A 21,462-nucleotide genomic window follows, 5' to 3' on the forward strand; every position below is an offset into this window, starting at 1 on the left:
GCAGATATACAAGGTAAAAACTTTCTTCATTCATATGGAAATAGAAGGCAGCATCAGTAATCCTCTTCTGTCTAAACAGACACTTGAGTATACAGTTTAAAAATATGATATTGTTTTAAAATATTATTACTAGGGCAATACATAAATCATTAAGTGACACAATCAGTAAGAATTAGACTTTTTTTGTTTTGATTTGTTTGCTTTTTTCTGGGAGTGGGGGAGATAAATAGGCTTATTCATTTATTTTTTTAATGGAGGTACTGGGAATTGAACCGAGGACCTCATGTACGCTAAGCATGCACTCTACCACCAAGCTATACCCTCCCCCCAGGATTAGACTTTATAAGAATTACTTTCACAGACATTGCAACTCTGAGGTCCAGAGATCTTACAAAACCAATTTATTAGAAACAACATTTACAAGAATAACTGGTGCAGAGTTGTATCTGATTTAATGCAGTCAGAAAGAAAGAACTTTTTCCCCCCTGATTTGATGATATATCTTATTTTTCTGAAGTTAGAAGACCTACGGTTTTAAGGCAAGGAGCTGGAATTCCATGAGCAAACACATACGAGAAAGATACGCAGAGAAATTCAAACTTTGCATTATGGAGACAAATCAGTAGAATAAGATTACTAATAAATGGAATATTAGCCATGTACTGTTTTAAGTTTCCATCAGTTATAGGAATATTTTATTGTTATTATTTGGATTTATGTTTTAAAAGGGTTCTTATAGACAGAAAAACAAGTAAGTAATTGCAGTAGCATTATTGAGTATCACTGTTTTAGTTAGAAGAATAATTCTACGGCTATATTCGTCTGCTCAGGCTGCCACAGCAAAATGTCACAGACTGGGTGGCTTATGCAACAGAAACTTATTTCTCACCACTGTAAAGGCTGAGAAGTCCAAGGTCATGGTGTCAATAGGGTTAGTTTCACTCTGAGGTCTTCTCTTGGCTTGTAGGCAGCCACCGTTTCCCTCTATGCTCACATGAAATTCTTTGTGTGTGTACAGAGAAACGGACAGAGAGAGCTCTCTGGTGTCTCTGCTTATAAGGACTTGAATCCTATCAGATTATCAGATCAAAGCTCCCTCTTATGACTTCATTTAACCGATTACTTCCTTCCAAATCTACAAACACGGCCACACTGAGGATTAATGGCTTCAACATACAAATTCTAGGGGAGACACAAAACATTCAGTCCATAACGATGACCCACCAAAATATAAAAGGGAAAAATCACAGCTCAAGAACATACTTAATTTAAAATTTAAGTTGGTATCTTACAGAACAGTAAGCAGAGCAGAGCTGAGAAACTGCAATGTTAACTCGTTGATCTATGTCTTTCCTAGTTCTGTTTACCTAACAGCCCATACACACCTTTAGAACAAGATTTTGGTCTCTAATGCTATCTTTCACTAAAACCCAGAGAAAATGGATTTTTTGTTTGTTTGTTTTCTATTGGCCTATAATTTCTCTGTAAAGTGACAATTAATGCTTACTATCACAATTAAAGCTCAATAAGGGCTATCCTGAGGGCAAAGAAAATGGGGATAACTATTTTAAAGGATTAAATAATTGTACCAGCGCTGTTTATTCTGCCAAAATGATTTAAGACTCACTCAGTCGCTGACTGAATTATCTTGGGAATCTCCTAAGTCCTACATCAATATAGCAAAGAGAAATGTCAAGAATTCAAGTTCTGCTTCTGGTATGGCCAAGTCAGCTCCTAGCGGACCACTCTTCTGCAGATAACTATAAACCGTGGACAATTAAAAAAAAAAAACTTCATGAAGTCACTGTCGAGGTCCAGACTTGAAAGAAAGAATGACCACAAAGGAAGACTGTATTGTTTTTATGGTTTTTAACCACAGGCAGGGGTCATAGCCTGTGCTGTGTAGGGTTAGCAAAGCTTCTTTAGAAAACCACTATTTTTCTGGATGGAAGAATCGGGGACAGAATTTGGGACAATAGCTGCTGGAAGGAGTTAGAGGGGGAATCTCTGAATGGAGAGAGCCAGAGAGAGGAAGTTCCAAATTCTGTGTGTCAGCGGTGCCCAAATTTCTAGTTGGCCTGTGAACCGAAAAGAGAATTTTCCCCCAAATGCCAAAGCAGACTGTCACCTCTGGACATCCACATCACAATTGCTTCATCTTGTTTGGTTTGGAATTCTTCCTAAATGTTACGACGCCACAGAATATGTAGCTGTTGATTTGCTCTGGATGCCAAACAGACAAGCACATTGTGTGAGATAGCTGAACCCATTGTCTGTGGATGGATCCCAAACACGATGTTCCTTTCGAGACCTGAGAATCGCCGGATACTGTCCAACACAATGTGATCACCTGCCATGTCACTGGCATCGGTGAACTGCACTACCCTTCTCTTCCTCATTGCTCTCCAGAGCTTAGGCTTGTAACAGTCTATTTCTTTTGCAGTGCTGACAAGCACAGCAACATCCTTGGGAGAATAGCCCCTTTCAAAGAGACGCTTGCAAGTGTCTGTCACATGAGTCACTATTTGATCCAGAGTCAAGTTTTCCTTAATATTTAAGGTTCCCTGAACACCCTGAGCCCATTCAGCCTCAAGAAGCATCTGCAGGGATCCAGAGGGGATGTTAGGTGGAGGATTTTTTCTGACCTCCTGCAATACTCCTTGTAGGTAGCTGGCTATTTGATCTGCATTGCGGACCACTCTGGTGAGCTCTTCCCTCGGATATTGGGCTGAGAAAGCAGGGAGGCCACTAGATTCCACATGGTTGGTCTGAAAGTAATCTAGAAAGATCCAGAGAATTCCTGGGCAATCCTTTTCACTCTGAGTGATGGTTTTTGCCTTCTCATACCAGTCCCCATTTTCAATGCGGAAATTCTGAGCTTCATCGATGATGATGTGTTGAATGTTTTTAAAGTCTTTATTCATGAAGGTTTTCCGGGTCACTGCATGGCAGATATTTTTGTTACTGTAAAAATTAAAATGACACATTCAGGTTTTCTCAAAGTAAATAAAGGAAGAAAATGAGTCCATCATACTCCTACAAACACAGTACTGTTGTCAGAGATCAAGTTACCATCTTACTGTCATGGAACCAGGTGGTTTGGGTTGAGGGGGTTGTGGAGTAAATTCAGACTGAACCTCATTTGGTGACAGTAAGACCCAACTGCTTACCTGATGAAGTTCCTCAGAGGCTGGTTCTCACAAACGTAGAGAATTTTATTTGCCTCGCAGTGAAACATATTCCTGATCTTCTCCATGATTTTCACAGCCATGACGGTCTTCCCTGAGCCAGGTAAGCCATGGATAAATAATTTTCTGTTTTTGCGGAGGTTTTTTGAGAAGATTTCATACTGCTGAGCTGTGAGCAGATTTAAAACCTCACAGCCAAGCTGGTCACTCAAGAAAGATCTGAAGCCAAGCAAAACAATCACAAGGGACTGCAGCAAGACTTCCATTTGCTGGGTGTTCACAAGGTCATAGGCCCTAGGGTAATCGATCAGAGAGCCTGAACCCTCCAAGGACTCTGCATTGCTCTCAGGACTCAGGTGGAGGACCTTGGTCATGACACACAGCTTCCCAGTGTAGCCCCCTACGTTCACCAGCTTCTGCTTCAAAGTGAGGGCGGTGTGAGTGCAGTAGACTTGCCCACCTGCGTCTGGCTTTCTGAGAATCGTGTAGAAAATGGGAGGGCTGTTCTGTGTTATCAGCAGAGCATCACAGATGACTCCCTGCTTCTCTTCCAAGTTCAGATCCACAGCCCAGCTTCTAGAAAGAATTAAAATTCCCTGGGAGAATGGATATATTTGCTTATTGATTAATTCCTCCAGACCTTCATTCTGCGAGGACAGCTCCTTCCAGAGGGATTTGGGAGTACGTTTCAGACATCCTGGTGACACTAGATATGGAAAGAATTATAAATTTAGGAGCAAAACCATATTTATTTTAATGATAATTATAATTAATCAAAATTAATTCCTATACTCAATCTTATTACTTATGACAAATTATATATTTTTGCATATTATTATTTTGCCAGTATTATTATATTGCAGTAAAGGAAAAGAAGCCTTGAAAACTCCAGCACATTTCACCTAAGCCTATGTGCTTATTATGTTTATGACCTTTGAAAATTCCTTAACCTCTCTAAGACTCTGTTCCCTCATCTGTAAAACAAAACAAAACAAAAAACCACTAGCACATTTCCTATGGTGAGGGATAAATGAAATAGTATAAAGTATCTGCTCCTTGTAGCTGCTTGAGAAATGTTTGTTTTGTTCCCCTTCTTACTCTTAAAGTACATGAATCTCAAAATGTCCCTGACCAGTTCCCATTGATGGAGGTAGGGGGGGCCCTCCCAGGAAGGAGGTGCTCATTAAGTATCTGTGGAGGAGATGGAGCTACATAAAACCTTATTAGCAGGGAACTCCCTACAGTCCTGCACTGGGAGATCTTGAGATTAGACCCTGAGATAACTCTCCTGAAGCAAACTCTGGTATCACTCACAAATCTGTGTAAGACTGTATCCATCACAGGAGTCTCCCCTTTGTCCTGAGGGAGCAAGGAACAATTATGTGACATGAGAATAAACTTGCACTGACATAAGTTTAAACTTGCATTGACATAAAGTTTAAAACTTATGTCAATGATTATTTGTTACAAATAGGGGGAAATGAAGAGATTGTTATCATCCTGTTGTGGTGTTTTCAGATCACATATCAGAATCAGGATTTCTAGTGGTAATTTCCAGTGAAATTATTCACATTTCATTGGTAGTCATTTATTGTTCCTTGCGGTGGTGCTTTCTCACCTGTACCAGGTATTCACACAACTTGATTTTGCCTGCAACCTGGGTGATGGTGAGTAGGAAATGGCATCTATTATGAGACACGTCCAGATTTCGGAGATGTTAAAAGGTGGGGGGAAGTGTGCATCATGGGATGGATGAAGTAGGGTAATATGAGGATATGTTTTAAATGGAGCTTTAGAAACCAAAGGAAGTATAAAATCATTAAAACACATCATTTGTTGATGGTACCAGGGAGTTTACACACATCTCTGGTTCTCACAATTCTGCAAGGCTTATTGTTCTTTTTTTCGTATGAACAAATGGGAACTCAAATAGGTCAAGTGACTTGTCCATGGTCACACCAGTGGGAAATGGTATAACCAGCATCTAAACCTGGTGGTGTCCCAGATACCAGACCCTCAGTTGTTTTCACTCTTCCGCATGGCCCTGCAAGCCACACAGACTACCCCTGCCTGATAAATGGAGAAAGTCACTAAAGCATTTGATGTTCGTAGCAAAACATGTTTTGCCTCATTGTCAAACAGATCTTATTTTTCCTTAATTACATAATGCCTCCTTAGGAAATTATATGAAGGCAAGAAGTGTCCCTTTCATTTCTTTGATATTCCACATGGCACTTAGCGAATTACAGGGGTCAGACTAGGTTATCAATAAATGTCACTGCTCCACGTGCACCACTCTCCATGTGACTTGGGGTCCCTGTGCCCTTGTGTAGGTGTGCTCTGAGGCTCTAATACCTCCTCTACTTTTGTCATCTGATAAGCTCCTCTCATTCTTTCCAGAACTCCCATTCTGTTCTCTGCTTAGGGCACAGAACTTTGTATCCATACTCAGCACTTATCTCACCATGGACCTAGGGGAATCTTTGGAAACAGAGCACTGATGTGTCCAGAGTGGTTGTTTTCCAAATACAGGAAATCAAGTGAGGACTCCTAATGGTTTAGGGTACCAGGATGAAGGTCGTTGGGGGCTGGTTGATTGTGATCTACTACCCCAAGCCCTGACTTTCTTTAGTAACAATAATTTCAGTTACAAATAAAATTTCTTTTTTGGATAACCACTGCATTTCTTTCAAGAAAAACATTTACTGTATTTAATCTGAAGCTAAATTACTGTCAATCAATAGTAATAGTTAACATAATGAGGACATCCCTATTCTTGATATTTGGAGTCCAATTGCAAAACAAAACATGAACTGGCTGTTTACCACTGTGAGTGTTCACAAACTAAGAATAGCAGACTCTGAAAATGAAAATTGGCTTTAAAAATAGTTTTAATTAGGTAATACATTCCAAAAGTCCAAATACCAAATCATACCTACTACCATATGCTCTGTTTCCTGACTTCCTGATCCCATCACACTCCCCTATCGCACTTTTTTTCTTTTTTTAATTTCTTGTCTATTCTTCCAAAACTTCTTTGTGCAAATACAAACAAATATTCCCCCCTTTCTCACACAATAGGTAGCAAAGTATTCAGCACTTTTCACACAGCAATATTTGCTGGAGATTGTTCCACATCAGTACATAGTTTCCTTTTCTTTTGGTTTAACAAGCTATTTTATGGATGTGACATATGTCCCTGCTGATGGGTGCTTGGGTTTTCCCTGAAATCTTTTGCTTTTATGATAATATTACAGTGCGTAACCTTGTACAATAGATATGCACACAGGAATATATAAAGAATAATGTCTTAGCATTGGGATTACTGGGTAAAAGGGTCAATGTATTTCTAATTTTGATAGATATTGCCAAATTGTCCTCCAGTGGAGTTGTACCAATGTGAACTCCTGCTAGTAATGTCCAAGAAGGCTTGTTTCCCCACAGTGCAGGATATAAGACATAATGTCAGATTTTTTTTTAATTTTTTACAATCCAATAAATAAAAATGATACCTGATTTTAATCTGCATATCTCTTATTTTGATTAATAGTAAGCATCTTTTCAAATGTTTGAAAGTCATTTGAATTTTATATTCTCTGAATTATCTTTGTTGATTTTTTCTGGTAAGTTTTTCTTAATTCTTATCAGCTTTTGGAAGCTCTTTATATGTTAGAGACATTGGCCGACTGTTTGTGATATGAGTTGCAAATATTTTTCCCAGTTGGTCAATGACTTTGTACTGAGCCATGCACAATGCCTTTTTAAAAAAGGTAATCATATATATCAGTCTGCTTTCACGGTTTCTGGATTTTGAACCTTGATTTTCCTAATCCTCATGTCAGAATTATAATGGCGTTTTACCCATATTTTCTTCTAGAACACTTAATGGCTTTCATTTTTTTTTAATTCTTGATCCATTCAGAGCTTATGTTGGTATATGGAATAAAGTGTGAATCTATCATTTTAAAACTAAATTGCTACCCACTTATACCAGTATCTCTTTATTGAAAGATCTATTCTTTTCCACTTAACTTCAGAGGGAAATTCCATCATAAACTAAATTCTGACATGTGCTTACATCTATTCCCGGACCTTCTATTCTGTACCCTTGGTCTAATTATATGCTATTGAGGATTTATAATGACTTAATATCTGGATAGCCCTTCTTGCTGCTCTTTTTCAGGTTTTTATTTCCTGGCTCTTCTTGCTTGTTTATTTTTCCACTGGAACTTTAGAATAAAATTATCTAGATTAAGTTAATCTCTATTTTTAATTGATACCTCATTATGTTTATAAAATAATGTAGGGAGAATTGACAACTTTATGATGTCAACTCTCCCTTTCAAGAACATGATATATGTTTCCATTTGATTCATGTATTCTTCTGTGTCCTTCAATATTATTTTAACTTTTTTCTCAGATTGGTTTATCTTAGATTTTTTAGCTTTTTGTTTCTATTGAAATTGGGTATTTTCTTTGATTGTTATATTAGGATATTAAATTCTGCATATTGATTTTCACATATGCTTCATGTAATGCTACTAATACAATTATTTATATTCCATCTGAATTCTTTCATTGTTTATAGTTTTTCATTAGAGTCTCTTGAATACAGTCCTATCTTCTTCCATTTTTATCCCTCTAATTTCTTTCTCTTATCTAATTGCATTGGCCAATAATTACTTCACAAAAGTTGTAGTACTGCACATGATGGTTTTGTCCCTGAATTTAATAGAATGCCTCTAGTATCTTCCAATTAACATGATGATCTTTGGGGGATATTGATAGATATAGACATATAGGCATAAGTATAATGTTAAAGAAATGTCTATAGGTTCCTATTTTATTGAGTCTTTTTAAAATATAAATGTATATTAAAGTTTTTCAAATGCCTTTTCAGTATATTAGAAGATAATCATATAATTTTTCTGCATAAATGAATAGAAATGATAGATTATAACACTAACTCTCTTCATGTTGTTTCATCCTTTCATTCCTGGAGTTCTGTCTCTGCATCTTCATTCATAAGTAAGATTAGTCTGAGTTTTCCTATTTTATACTATCTGTCAAGTTCTGCAATTGCTGTTACTCTCATTTAAAAAAATAACCTGAGAATTTTCATTCTTTTTCTATGGCTCTGGAACAATTTAAATAGTGTTGAAAGTGTCCATTCTTCAAATGTTTGGTACAATTCCTGAAAAATTAATTTTTAAATCAATTTTTTATACCAGAATAATAGGTTGTCACTCTATAAGTATAAAGCCCAGCATTTTGTTTTTAGATATTATTTATTCCATGGTAGTAAGCTCTGCTCAAACATAGTTTACTGGTTTAGAAAATAATTATCAATGTTTATGTTTACTCTTGGATATAATACTGTTTATTAGGAAGAGTTTTAAAATATAAATTTGATATGCAAATGAATGCAAAGATCTCAATTAGTTAAGGTGAAAGATAAAATCTTAAATTGAGCAGTCATTATCTATTAACTTAATGGTCTTCAGGAGACATTTACACATATATAGGATATCTGTGTATCAGATTCTAGTGCCAGATAAGCCATTGATTTACTGCATAGAGTTGATCAAGTGGTTTTTCCTCTCTAGGAATGTAGAAAGAAGACACCAAAGGACTCTTAGGTAAAGCTTAACATACTGGGAGCAAGGGAAGAGAGCAGGAAAAGAGGCACCGTCCTTGGTTCTGAAACATGATTTTGTGCTGTTACACTATTGTTTCTCCTAAACCCAAAACATGTTCACAGATGTTGTAATTGATCTTCAGTTTATTTGTTTTGTGTTACATCTTGATATAAATTTTCTTGTTTCATATTCACAACCACCACTCCTCTGGAAAATCTGGCCAGAGGTGGGCAGTTTTTTGCTCCTAGTGCAGCGTATGCCTCTAGTTGAACTAGATAAAAGGCTTCCAATATGGATGAGCATCAGAATCATGTGAGTAGTTAGACAAAAATGCACATTATGAGATGCTATCTTCAGATATTCTAATTTATTAAGTCTGGAATGGGCAACCAGGTGTCTGAACTTTTTAAAATAACCAGAAATGTGGGTGATCATCCAATTTGAGAACTATAAGACCAAAAGGTCTTTACAGCACTAATGTCCCTGGATTCTCTATGTGCTACTACCTCAGCCAGTGAGGTCAATGAGGGCTCATTTCTAACCTACTTATCATCCACATGCTTGTCGCATTATCACCTCATCCACATAGGTTTTGTAGAGTATATTTTCAGTCCACATAGCTTTTGTAGAGCATATTTTCAGGATTTAAAAAACAAAAAAACAAACATAACAGTTTATCTCCCCTTATCCTAATGTAGAAACAAGCTGGTGTCAAGTAGGCAAACCATAGTTACTACCTGGAAATAAATGTTGCTGGAGATCCTTCTTATGTTCCAGGCCTTTCTTGGAATACACTGGTCTGCTAAGAGGAGGCCTGTTAGACAGACTCAGCTGAGATTCAAAGTCCTTGCACAACCATAGAAGATCTTAACAAAGAAAGGAAACTCACGTTAATCTCTTCACCACTGGAAAAGACCGTATGAATGGCTAAATTGTATGACTATCTAGGTGGTATGACTTGAGACATGATGACAAAATAATACTGCATTTGCCCTGTATAGACAAGTACCTTTATTACACATAAAAGTTGCCAAAATCCATCATAAAAGAGATGTTATTTGTAAGTTTGAATGTGTTTCCCGTTCAACATAAGTCTTCACCCTCTGTATCTGGATAGCGTTTTGTCAGTATTTCTCTTATGGTACATAGCACATTCTTTTACTACACGTATCTATGCGTGTATCTGTGGTGTATATATCCCCACCATGGACAATTGTAAGCTACTCGTGTGAAGTCACTAAATGCAGAGTTGGGAAGAAACGCAGAGTAACTCTATTTTATAGTATTTCCTTTATACAGGTACAATAGATGTAAATAACCTCACAAACATAGATAATCCTAAAATGTAGTAAATAATTAGGTTTTATATTTATTATATTTGTTTTCAACATAATTTATGTAACTATAAGTCTATATAACTTACTTTTTAATTATGTCTGTTTAACAATTGGCTCACAAAATTCCCAAGAATTTAATACATGGCTCTTGAGCCAGTAATCCAGTACACCACTGCAAGGCAATATCCCCAAACAATTTTTCTTTTCATCTGATGTGGGAAACCGCCTATTATAAGACACTTGATTTGAGCTTCTAATCTCCCAATAAACTTTTCTCATGTGTGGAAAGTAGGCTACCTAAAGATTCAAAAAACACAGAGCTTAGTGAGTTCAAAGTCACAGGAAGCAAAGGGAAACCTGTTGAACATGAAGGTTCCAAAGAGGCAGAAAGGACAGGGAGGGAGTTTTCTCCCTCTTACCTGGATCTGTGTCCATCATCATGTCCACCCACTCCTGAGTGGTCAGGCTGCAGACTTGCTTGTCCTTCACCATCCAGGATCTGGGAGCTTCTGAGAACACAGCACCACAGAATGGCTTCACTTCGATCACACAAGCATAGCCATATAGCTTTCCATCAGCTAAAACATCCAAGATTTTGAGTGTGAAATCTATATTGCATTGAGATTGGCAAAAATGGACACAAGGTAATTTATATAATGCTTGTTCTATTTTCTTTTTCAAAGAGTCACAGTCAACATTTTCTTTAGCACATCCCAGAACTTTCCTAGTCTTATCATCCACTCCAATAACAAGATAGCCCCCTTCAGCATTTGCAAATGCAGAGACATACTTTGGAATTATGTTTTTCACATATTCTTGAATGTGTTTTGTAGCAAACTGCTTAAACTCTATGAATTGAGACTCCGGGAAAGGCAAGATTTCACCATATTCAAGCTGGTCTTTTTGGAAAACTTGGTAAGTAGGATCCGAGTTACAGAGATCTTTATGTATAACCCTGACAATTTTACCACAGGGTTCGTTCCTGGAGACTTTTGTATCTCTTTTCTTGTTCAGGAAATTGAATGCCTCTCTTGAATCCATGGGAACTACAGAGGTGCCAGATCTACGGTATAATGAAGAACTCAGGCTACAAATGCGGGGCTTAAAAGAACTGTCTTCAGGGAAAATGTCACTGCTCCAAGACTTAACAAAAATGTAATAATGCCTCCCTTGTTGCTTAGTCTCGAAAAAAGCCAGTAAATTTGAAGACTGAATAAGTGCTCTCAAAGACTCTTCTAAATCCAGCCCCATCTCCACAGGGTGCTCATCGTTGTTTGCCATTTCCAGCCGAATCACACCTCCTCCTGAGTTTAATAAAGCACACGCAGCCTTTATAACTTTCTCCGTCTCTTGCTCTCTCTCAGTTTTCTGCAGCAGCTTCCTTCTGTTTCTTTCACCAAGAGTTACTTTTCCTACATCGATGACCAAGTCTGGGTAAGATAATTCTACCACCAAAGATGAATTTCTTTCCTCCATGTTCATTCTGCAACTGAAACCATTAAAACACGTATCTTATTTTGATGAAGAAATAGATTGCACAGTACACAAAACTGCATTTACTAATTTATTTTAAAAATATTTCTTGAATTCTTGTTAAATGCTGGGGGCTGGTGATTAAGTGGTAAATCAAAAATGAGCATAGCCCAGACTCTCAGAGCTTACAGTCTGGAAGGAAAAATGGTTGAATACAGTAATTGCAGTGATGTGTGAAATATATCCTAAAGGGGGGAGCACCGAACATCAAGAGTCAGCCTAATATGAATAGGGAAGCCTTCCTGAAGGAAAGAGCATTTAAGCCAAGATCTGAAAAGTGAAGGAATCTGAGGTGAGGAGGAGTTATTGCATGACCCCCAGAGTGAAGAGTAGGTAGGAAGGCCTGAAATCAGCAAAGGGAATAGTGAATCGGAGTGGTAGAGATGTTCAGTCTGGCTAGACCCTAAGAGTGATGAGAGAGGAGACTAGAGAGTTAGGAAAGGGCTGCTGCTTACAGTGGAGAGCCAAAGAAGAATTTTAAGGAGGAGAGTGACATGAACAAATAGACATTTTAAAAAGACACATTACTGTAGTTTACTGTACGGGTATTATACCACGATAAATGCGTTAAAATTTTAAAAATTTAAAAATTAAATAATAACAAAAAGACACATTACTGATGAAGAACAGACCCACGGTTGCCAAAGGTTACGGTAAGGAGAGGGTGTGACTACAAAGGGGTAACACAAAGGAGTTTGTTGGGTGATGACTGTTCTGTGTCCTAATTGTGGTTGTAATTATATGAATCTATTTATGTGTTAAAACTCACAGAACTGCACACCAAAAGATTTTACTGCATACTTTTTAAGAGTGGGGACCACATTATTACAGGTGGAGGACAAATCAGAGAGAAGCAAACCAGTAGGGAGGGTTTCGCAGTAATCTAAGTGAGAGACAATGGTAGCCTGAACCACGATCGTAGCAGTGGGATGAAAAGATCTGAGCATATCTAGAGAGACATTTAGAAAATAAAATTAACATGGCTCTGTATTGACCAGATAGATATCAAGAGAAAGGATTAAAATTTAGTAACTGGATTTTTGGCTTGGGCAACTGGATGGTTAATGGTACCACTTACTGGCCAAAGATTCAATGATTACTGAAGGTGGGTGATTGACAAATGGAGATTCACTATCCTATTCTCTCCTTCTTTTCACACTTGTGCATAGTTGAAATGTTTTCATAAGAAGCTTCAAACTGACTTCATCTATTAATTTTGGGTGGTGGAGACATAGTGGTGTTCATCATATTGCTCTCTACATTTTCCCGAAAGCTTGCAATTCTTCATGACATAAAAAAGAAAACTTTTACCTCTGAGAATTTCTTAAAGGAGAGTATGGCATATGAATTTAGATTATCAATAGGAAAGTGGTTGACCTTTTGGATTATGCATTCTTAGGTGGACGGGGCGGGAAATGATGATGGCCGGGGCAGAGGGTGGAAGAAAAAAAGAAGGATCAATGGATTCTAAGACTTACGATGTCAAAAAACTTGTATTTGGGAGTGACTGAGCAAATCAATACAACTCAACAATACCACAGTGAGGAGAGGGCTCTTAAGACTCAGGATTGTGCTGCTACCTACATAGTCATTTTTCGCTTTGGCATGATTAAATACTGAGGCATGCCATCTAAACACTCATGTATTAATCTTTTTTAGCACGGGGAAACATTCAATGAGTATTCACTGTGGGCACACTAGCTGCTATGGGGGGCACAAAGAATCTTTTTGCTGGAGACTTACGGTTAAGGATTCATCAAATTACCGTGACATGCCTTAAATGGTGTGTGGAGAAAAATCCATAGCCCTAAGTGCCTATATTGGTAAGAGAGAAAAATTAAAACAGAGTAACTTACATCAACATTTAAAGAATTTAGAAAAAGAACTAGATCGCAAAGGAACACAAAATAACAGGAATAATAGATAGAAGGGCAGAAAGAAGTTGGAAAATTCAAAAGCACTTATTTGATTAATTAATAAGATGGAGAGTTTTGTTCTTGTTTGTTTTGCTTTTTGCTTGTTTGGTTTTTTGGGTTTTTTTTTCAGGCAAGCCACTAGCATCTTTATCATTTAAAAAGAGCACTGAACAAATAAAAGGGTTGTTGATGCAGGTGTGACAAGGAACAGAATTCTGAGCAGTAAATTATTTAGAAAGCCAGGTCATTCACAGTCTAACTCATTTATCTGATATGTTCCTTGTGATAAAGTTTATATTTATAACTATCTTGTTCTGTATTTTATAACCTTTAAAGTGTCCTATACAAAGTGCTATTTGAGACATCTGGACTTCAAAGTTTTAATGTTTATTCATATGGACATTTACTCTTAAGTATTGTATGTTAATTCATTTCTCTTGAATAAATATTTTCATATCAGCAACTCTTTTCTATACCTAATAAGTCTGCACTATTTTGTTTAGCATAGAAAGCTTGAGAACTCCTAATCTTTTCTTCTACCTTCAAGATCTAAAAGAAAATCAGTAAATGGGAAACTCTAGTAGATTTCTTCCTCTAATATAATGAGAAAGAGAGATTGTATTTGACTAAAACATATATTAAGAAATTTGATAAAATAAATGAATTTTTAAATAGGCAGAAAAGTGAAATTGGTTTAATTAAAAACTGAGAACTGAAATAAATAACAGAGTAAAACATCTGGATAGTTAACAAAGACAGTATTATAAAGTACCTGGTTCCACCGGGTTTACTGGAGAACTTTTTTAAACTTCAAAATCATATAATTTTTACATCATTAAATATACAATGTTTGATACACGAAAAAATATGGCAGAGGGGGAGTGTCTAGCTTAGTCGTAAACTGTATGCCTAACATGCATGAAGTCCTGGGTTCAATCCCCAGTACCTCCATTAAAATAATAAGTAAACTTAATTACCTCCCCCCTACACACACACAAAAATACAGCATGCTACAAAGTTCAGTCTTATCCTTATCTTATATATTTCATGAACATTGAGACAATCAATAATTCTTTAACCTATTTCTCTGTTATCTCTTATGGTCTTAATACTATTACATTTTTAAACAAGTTGAAAGCATCAAATGAACAGAATATTGCATTCTGCTTTTATCATTAACACTTCTATAAACCTTTGAGTTTGTTATGTTTATAATTATATGTTTCAAAGGCAGCATTACTTTTAATCAAGTAGATGCATATTAATGAACTAAATATTTCTCAATTGTTAAGCATTTGGATTGCTCCCAATACTTAATAACAATAAATAATACTACATTTATTTAATGAGTATTTAGAGGACATCTATTATTGGCCAAGCACTGTGCTGAACTCAGAGTAGACAGTGGTGAACACAACAAATGATGTGGTCCCCGCTCTCAAGGAGCTCACTGTTTAGAGAAGTACACAGTTAATAAATGACTACTACAGATAAAAGTTCAGAATGCCAGGGAAGCTTAGAATGAAACCAGTGTCCTTATCTGGCAGTTGGAAGGGGGATGGGTTCGGAGAAAGTTTTCCAGAAAAAGTAAAATTTTGAGTGAAGATCTAAAGAATGTAAATGAGGTAGAGCTAATTAGGTGAAGAAGGGTAGAAAAAACTTTCCAGAGAGAAGTAGGAAGGAGTATGTCAAATTCAAAGAGCTGACTGAAGCACACAGATGGAGAGACAGAGTAAGGAACTAAGGCTGGAAAGGTGATCAGGGATCAGATTGTGCATTTGGACTTTTTTCTGAAAGTAATGGAAGCCACCGGAGGATTTTAAGCAGGAAGACATCACATCAGATGCACAATTTTTTTTTACAAAGTTCTTTCTGGCTGCAGCATGGAGAATGGATTGGAGGAGGCTAGAGCAGTTGTGGGAAAGAACTTTGGGGACCAAAGTTAGCCTACTCACTGGTAGTTTATGAGAGACTGCTTCTCAGTCTAGATTAACACAAGTAGCAACCACATTAAAAACCTATACACAGATGTTTGTAGCAGTTTTATTCATAATTATCTAAACTTGGAAGCAGCCAAGATGTCCTTCAGCAGGTGAACGGATAAGTAAACTGTAGTACATCCAGACAATGCTATGTTATCTAGACTAAAAAGAAGTGATCCATCAAGCCAGAAAAGACAAGGAGGAAACTTAAATGCCCATTACTAAATGAAAGAAGACAATGTGAAAAGACATACCATATGAGTCCAACTATGTGACATTCTGGAAAAGGCGAAACTATGGGGACAGTAAAAAGATCGGTGGTTGCCAGGGGTTCTGGGAAGGGAGGGATGGATAGTTGGAGCACAGAAGATTTTCAGGGCAGTGAAAATACTCTGTAATCATGTAATCATGGATACATGTCATGTCATTATACATTTGTCCAAACCATAGAATGTACAGACCAAGAGTGAACCATAATGTCAACTAGGGACTTTGGGTGATTATGATGTTTCAATGTAGGCTCATCAACAATGTTGGTAACAAACGTATCACTGTGGTGGGGGATGTTGACAATGAGAGAGGCTATGCTGGTGTGAAGGCAAGGGGTATATGGGAAATCTTTGCACTACCTTTTCAATTTTGCTGTGAACCTAAAACTTAAAAATTATCTAGCTATCTATCTATCTATCTGTCTATATATATATATATATATATGTATATATATATGTATATATATATATTTAAATAATTAAGCTAAACAGTGAAAAAGAGAAATAAGATCCCTATATGGAGAGAGAATCAGGATATATGCCAAAGCTTGAATGGCCATAGGGAAAAATCCCAAGAAATCAAGATCTGAGATCAAGAGTTTTGATATAAGAAGACCAGATAAGTCAAATCCAGATAAAAATCAGGAGGTTGGTTGGAAAGATTATGTCTGTGCTTATCCTTATGGGCTGAAATAGCTTACCTAATTGAGCCAGGCACTGCACCCAAAACTATGTATACATTATCTCACTGCCTCCTCACAACAAATACTATTATCTTCTCATTTTTATTAATTAAGAAACTGAGGTTGGGGAACACACTCAGAATCCCATGGACAGCACTTTACAGTCAGTAATATCTAGTGCTCCTAAACAAAACCTAGATTCTTAATCATTATGCAAACTAATTTCCTGAATTAGTAGGGCTTGCAGGAGTGGGACAGTCAGAGAGCAGGAAGATTTTCATGACTCTTTGATAGTATGACCACTTCAGCACAATCTCCCTGGTATTAGATGCAGCCTTCATTTTATAAAACACATTTGACAAGATAACCTAAGAAAAATATGAGTCAATTTCTAAAAATAGGCAGGCAAAAGTCATATGCAAAATGTTGCCAGACAGAATACTTCACACATTAAAAACATCTTTAGACCCAGGAAAGAAGTGTTCTTAAATAAGACAAGAAAATTACAAACCATAATGGGAATAGAGGCTACCTAGATGAAAATTTTTAATTTCTTCTGACCAAAAAATACCATAAAAAAAGCATAAAAGGAAAATAAAACTGTCCCTATTTACAGATGATAAGCTAAACCTAGAAAATCCCCAAAAATCTATTAAACAAAACCCCCAGAACTAATAAATGAATTAGTAGAACTTCAAATTTATCTACAATATTTTATTTATTGAACTTTTAAAAAGCTTGAAGGAACTATGGCAAAATGCCAAGAGTTGTCAATTTGAGGTAACAGTAACAAAATTGGGGATAACAAAAGAAGTGTTTGTTTTATTTGGTTTTTGTACTTATTTACGTTTATTATTATTGCTCTTCTTAAACACACACACACCCCCGCACACATAAACTCAGATTAGGTTTATCTCAGAATACAAGAGTACACAAGAAAAACCATTAATTAATAACGTATCACAAGAACAATTAAAGTCAAAATTATCTCAATAAATACAAAAATTTGATGATATTTACAAAGTTTTCTAGAGAAGCATTATTTAAGAATAGTAGCAGGAAGGTATTCTAATCTTAAGACTCTTCAGGCAACATCAGACACACCCAGACACACACAACCTCACAGTCCCGCTTTCCCGTGCTCACCGCTCGCGCTTGCGCACTCCCGCTGGTCAGCCCGGCGCCTGCGCTCTGCGCTCTACCGGTTTGGAGATGGTTGTGTAAGGAGTGGGCCGAGGTAAGGGGAACAGAGCCTCTGCGCGTGGGCCCAAGGGGAAGAATGGAATGGGGATGATAGGGTTATGAACTCCTGGGGCTGAGAAAATTACAATCCACAAAGAAACAAACGGGCATTGCACCAAGGAGATCCCAACCTCAGACCTGGCTCTCTGCCTTCAAGCATCCTGTTATCTTGCATTTCACAGATTAAGACTCAAACCAGAGGAGTTAAGGCCTGCTCGGGATTAGAACCAGCATTACACACCCTCTCGGACTTACTTCTCTCCCCTACGCCAGTGCTGTAGTTATAGCCTCCAGTGTTTCGCTGTTTATTTAATTTGGATCTAAAAAACATCTTGGCTACAGTAATAAAAGCAAATTTATGTTGTAAAAATGTGGGTGGCACTTGATGTCAAGAAAATACCCAGAATATCTGTAGGCATTGCCTGTGTCTAGGAAAATATGTTACTACAAATGATTTTTTTCCCTGTTATAGCATGGCAAATATTACTCAACCATCCACATACTGAATTATTCACAATTTTGTATTTATTTGTGCCCCTTCTCCAAAAAGATTAGAAGAAGCAACTTGTTAAAGTTGGGCAAGTTACTTTCCAGTGTTTTTAGTTAATATTAGTAAACAAAATAACCAAATGTATTTTTGACACACTTGGAAAAAAATAACTTGGAAGATCCAACTAGTTCAGAGCTTCCTGTCAATATATCTTAAGTTTCTCCTGAAAATGAAAGCGTATACATTATGAATAACAAGAAAGCCCTTTACATAGAGATCAAACCATTGGGCACTTGTTCCCGCCAAGGTTCTAGCCCCTTCCTGTCCATTCTGACAGTTTGTTCCTAGGTAGTTCGTTGATTGGGCCAGACTACGATCCTCTACACCACTGTCTGTCTCAGATCTCTATCAGATCCACTGGCTGGAATCCTGTATCCTGCATTGCTGGCCTCAGCTAGACGGTGAGTCCCATCTAAGAGCCAGTTTCCTGTTTCTCTTACTTAAGAAAAAATGTGGGCATAATATGTCCACCTCAGCCTCTCTTGCCTGAAGTAGATGTATCTGGAAGGGTCTGTAGCCACAGGGTGGATTTTTGTCTTAGAGTTCTGTGGTCCTTTTTTCAGCCCACCCTTTCTGTTGAACAGGCATTGCTTGGGTCTCTAGAGAATTAGAAGATTCCTCAGGGTCAGGGTGCTGTCCTATTCAAGTATCTGCAGCTTAACAAGAGCGAGTTTTAGGAGGAATGCCAAGTTTTTGTTTCCTTGAAAAACGAAACTAGAATGTTCCTGCCCTTGTAAAGTTTTGATTTCCCTGAAACTTAAGCTAGATGTGTTCCTGTTTTAGATTTCGATCTCTCAGAAAACTATTTAGAATGCACTTGCCTCTTAATGCCTGTCTTTCTAGCCTCAAGGTGGGGAAAACTGTTTCCCTATCAATAGAAATTTGCCCTTTTCTGGGGTGGGGGGAGGTCAAACCATTTTATTGAGGCGATTCAGGGGAGGGTCGAAGGGCTGGGAGAACAAGTTGATCTGACTTCCTCGTCCCGCCGGGATCTCTCTAGCTTCACACTTGCTGAAAGCAGAAATTTGCCCTTTTAATAAGTAGGTGACAGGCGTGTTAGTTCTGGCTTGACTCTAAAGGAACAGTTTAAGGTAACTTCTTAGAGAACAAAGCTACAGAAAAACCTGTTTGGATACACATCAAACTATTATTAAGGATTACCCCCTGGGGAGTGGAATTGGAAAGGAAGATTGAGAGGAAAGAAGGAATTGTTATTTTTGTACAATGTGCCAATATTTAATGCAATAAGGAAAAAACAAAAACAAAAACAAAACAGCGCTAGAGCCAGATAGGGAATTAAGCAGTGCATCTCTTTCTCACTTAATTTTTCTAACAGCCTCTATAAGCCCAACAGTTGTAGTTGAAGTCAGTTGAAATTTCTGCTGGATTTCCTGTTATTGATTTGACTGCCAATGCTGTTGGTATTGTTTTAAGTTTCTTCTGCTTACCACTTTGATCTGCAACTTCTCTCCCCAGCCCACACAAGTCACGGTTCCCTTGAGCTCTTATTTCGTTTCTATGCCGTCTTACACATTGCAAGAATTGTTACAACGTGAGTTAACAGTTATTTTTAACGTGGAGAAAAGGTGTTGTGCACTACAGGAAACTGAATTTAAGATGTCATGAACCAGTGTTTTGTGCCGGTCGCAATCTCTCGGTAACCAACATAGTTGGACAGGCTTTTCTGGTTCTCATTCTGATTGTGAGACACCCTTCAGGAATAACCATCAGGAAGCTTTGAAAAAAATAAAGACTTACTACTTACAGGACCTTGAAGTTACACTGCACTCCTTGGGGCCACGCAGCGAGGTTGCGGGTGGAGAAAAAAAGGGAGCGCGCGGGCATGGGGTTTCGCTTTCAGTGGGGTGGAGGGTGGGGGCGTAGGATTTGGCGGGCTCGCTCCCTGTTGGTGAACTTGAAACATAGGGCGGGATCTAAGCGAGCCGGAAGAAGAAAAAAAACAAAAAGCAAGAAACAGCAACCCAAATGGGCAGTTATAAAATCAACCGAAAAATCAAATCAAATCAAATCAACCAAGATCTTGAAAACAAAAGAGCCACCTTGCGGGAGGGGGAAGTGGCTGGCAATATGCTTATTCAAGATAGCCATCTTTGAAGTGGATAAAGAAAGAAGGAAAAAAAAAAAACCCAACTGTCGGAGTTTACACTACAGTCAAATAGTTCCGAATCTTGGCTGCTGACAGAAACTTTCAGTTTCTGGTGTACAGCACAGTGATTCAGATATAGATATATATATATATTCTTTTTCATTATAGGTTATTGCAAGCTATTGAATATATTTCCCTGTGTCTACAGTAGGATCTTGTTGTTTATCTATCAGCATGCTTTTTTTTTAAATGCAGTTTCTAGGACTCTTCCCCAGACGTGAGGAATCAAACAATGAATCTATTATTTTTAACATCCCTGGTGATACTGTGGTCAGCCAGGTTCCCATATTTCCTGTCTCCCTTTGTCACCATCTCTTGGCTCATAATTCACGTGAGACTGACATATAGAAATTGCTTGTGTTACAGACAACCATGCAAATCCAGTTTGCACCAAATCTGGTTCCAATATGGCCACATTATCACTTCATGACGTTGCCTACATTTGGCAAACAGAGCACGTAATTATCTGATTACAGAAAAGCAATACAACCTACAAATAACCCCAGAGACACAGCATTTAAGAAAAAAATACTGCTTGAGAAGTGTCCATTTCATCGTACCTCTGTGCTGGAGCTCAGAGCAGGCTGCTCCAAGATATGCCACAATGGCATATTGATTATTTTGGATTCAAGTTACTTGAGAAACAGGTGGAGGAAAGTAGGAAGTAAATCTCCCATGTGAAACTGTCCTCCCTGCACCAGGAAGATAGAAAGCATCCTTATCACCACATAAGGAATCAAGGCTAAGAAAGTTCAATAAACAAGTTCTGTTCCTTCTTCATGAGTCTGCTACTCCAAGCACAAACCCTTTTGTTAAATCTTCACAAATAATTGTTTCTTTGTCTAAAAGTGTTATGTGAACAGCCTCTTTGGTCACTTTGGCTGTGGGCGGAGGAGGGGTATTTCTATGAAACCTCTGTATGTACTTATTAATTTTTTTTCTCCTGTTAATCTGCC

At 37.6% G+C, this 21,462-nt stretch overlaps 1 protein-coding gene across 1 annotated transcript; it reads right to left on the bottom strand.

Moving 5' to 3' along the window:
• Positions 1-378: 378 nt before the first annotated feature.
• On the bottom strand, positions 379-20,211 carry LOC102533080 (schlafen family member 11). The gene is made up of 5 exons (XM_006219214.4): positions 20,105-20,211; positions 10,584-11,653; positions 9,565-9,693; positions 3,171-3,894; positions 379-2,964 (listed from the first exon to the last, which is right to left on the bottom strand). Exons 1-5 carry the CDS (start codon positions 20,182-20,184, stop codon positions 2,181-2,183), a joined length of 2,787 nt encoding a protein of 928 aa, XP_006219276.4. The 5' UTR covers positions 20,185-20,211; the 3' UTR covers positions 379-2,180.
• Between the last annotated feature and the right edge of the window lie 1,251 nt (positions 20,212-21,462).

Source organism: Vicugna pacos, chromosome 16 (assembly GCF_048564905.1).
Source record: "Vicugna pacos chromosome 16, VicPac4, whole genome shotgun sequence".
Taxonomy (NCBI): Eukaryota; Metazoa; Chordata; class Mammalia; order Artiodactyla; family Camelidae; genus Vicugna; species Vicugna pacos.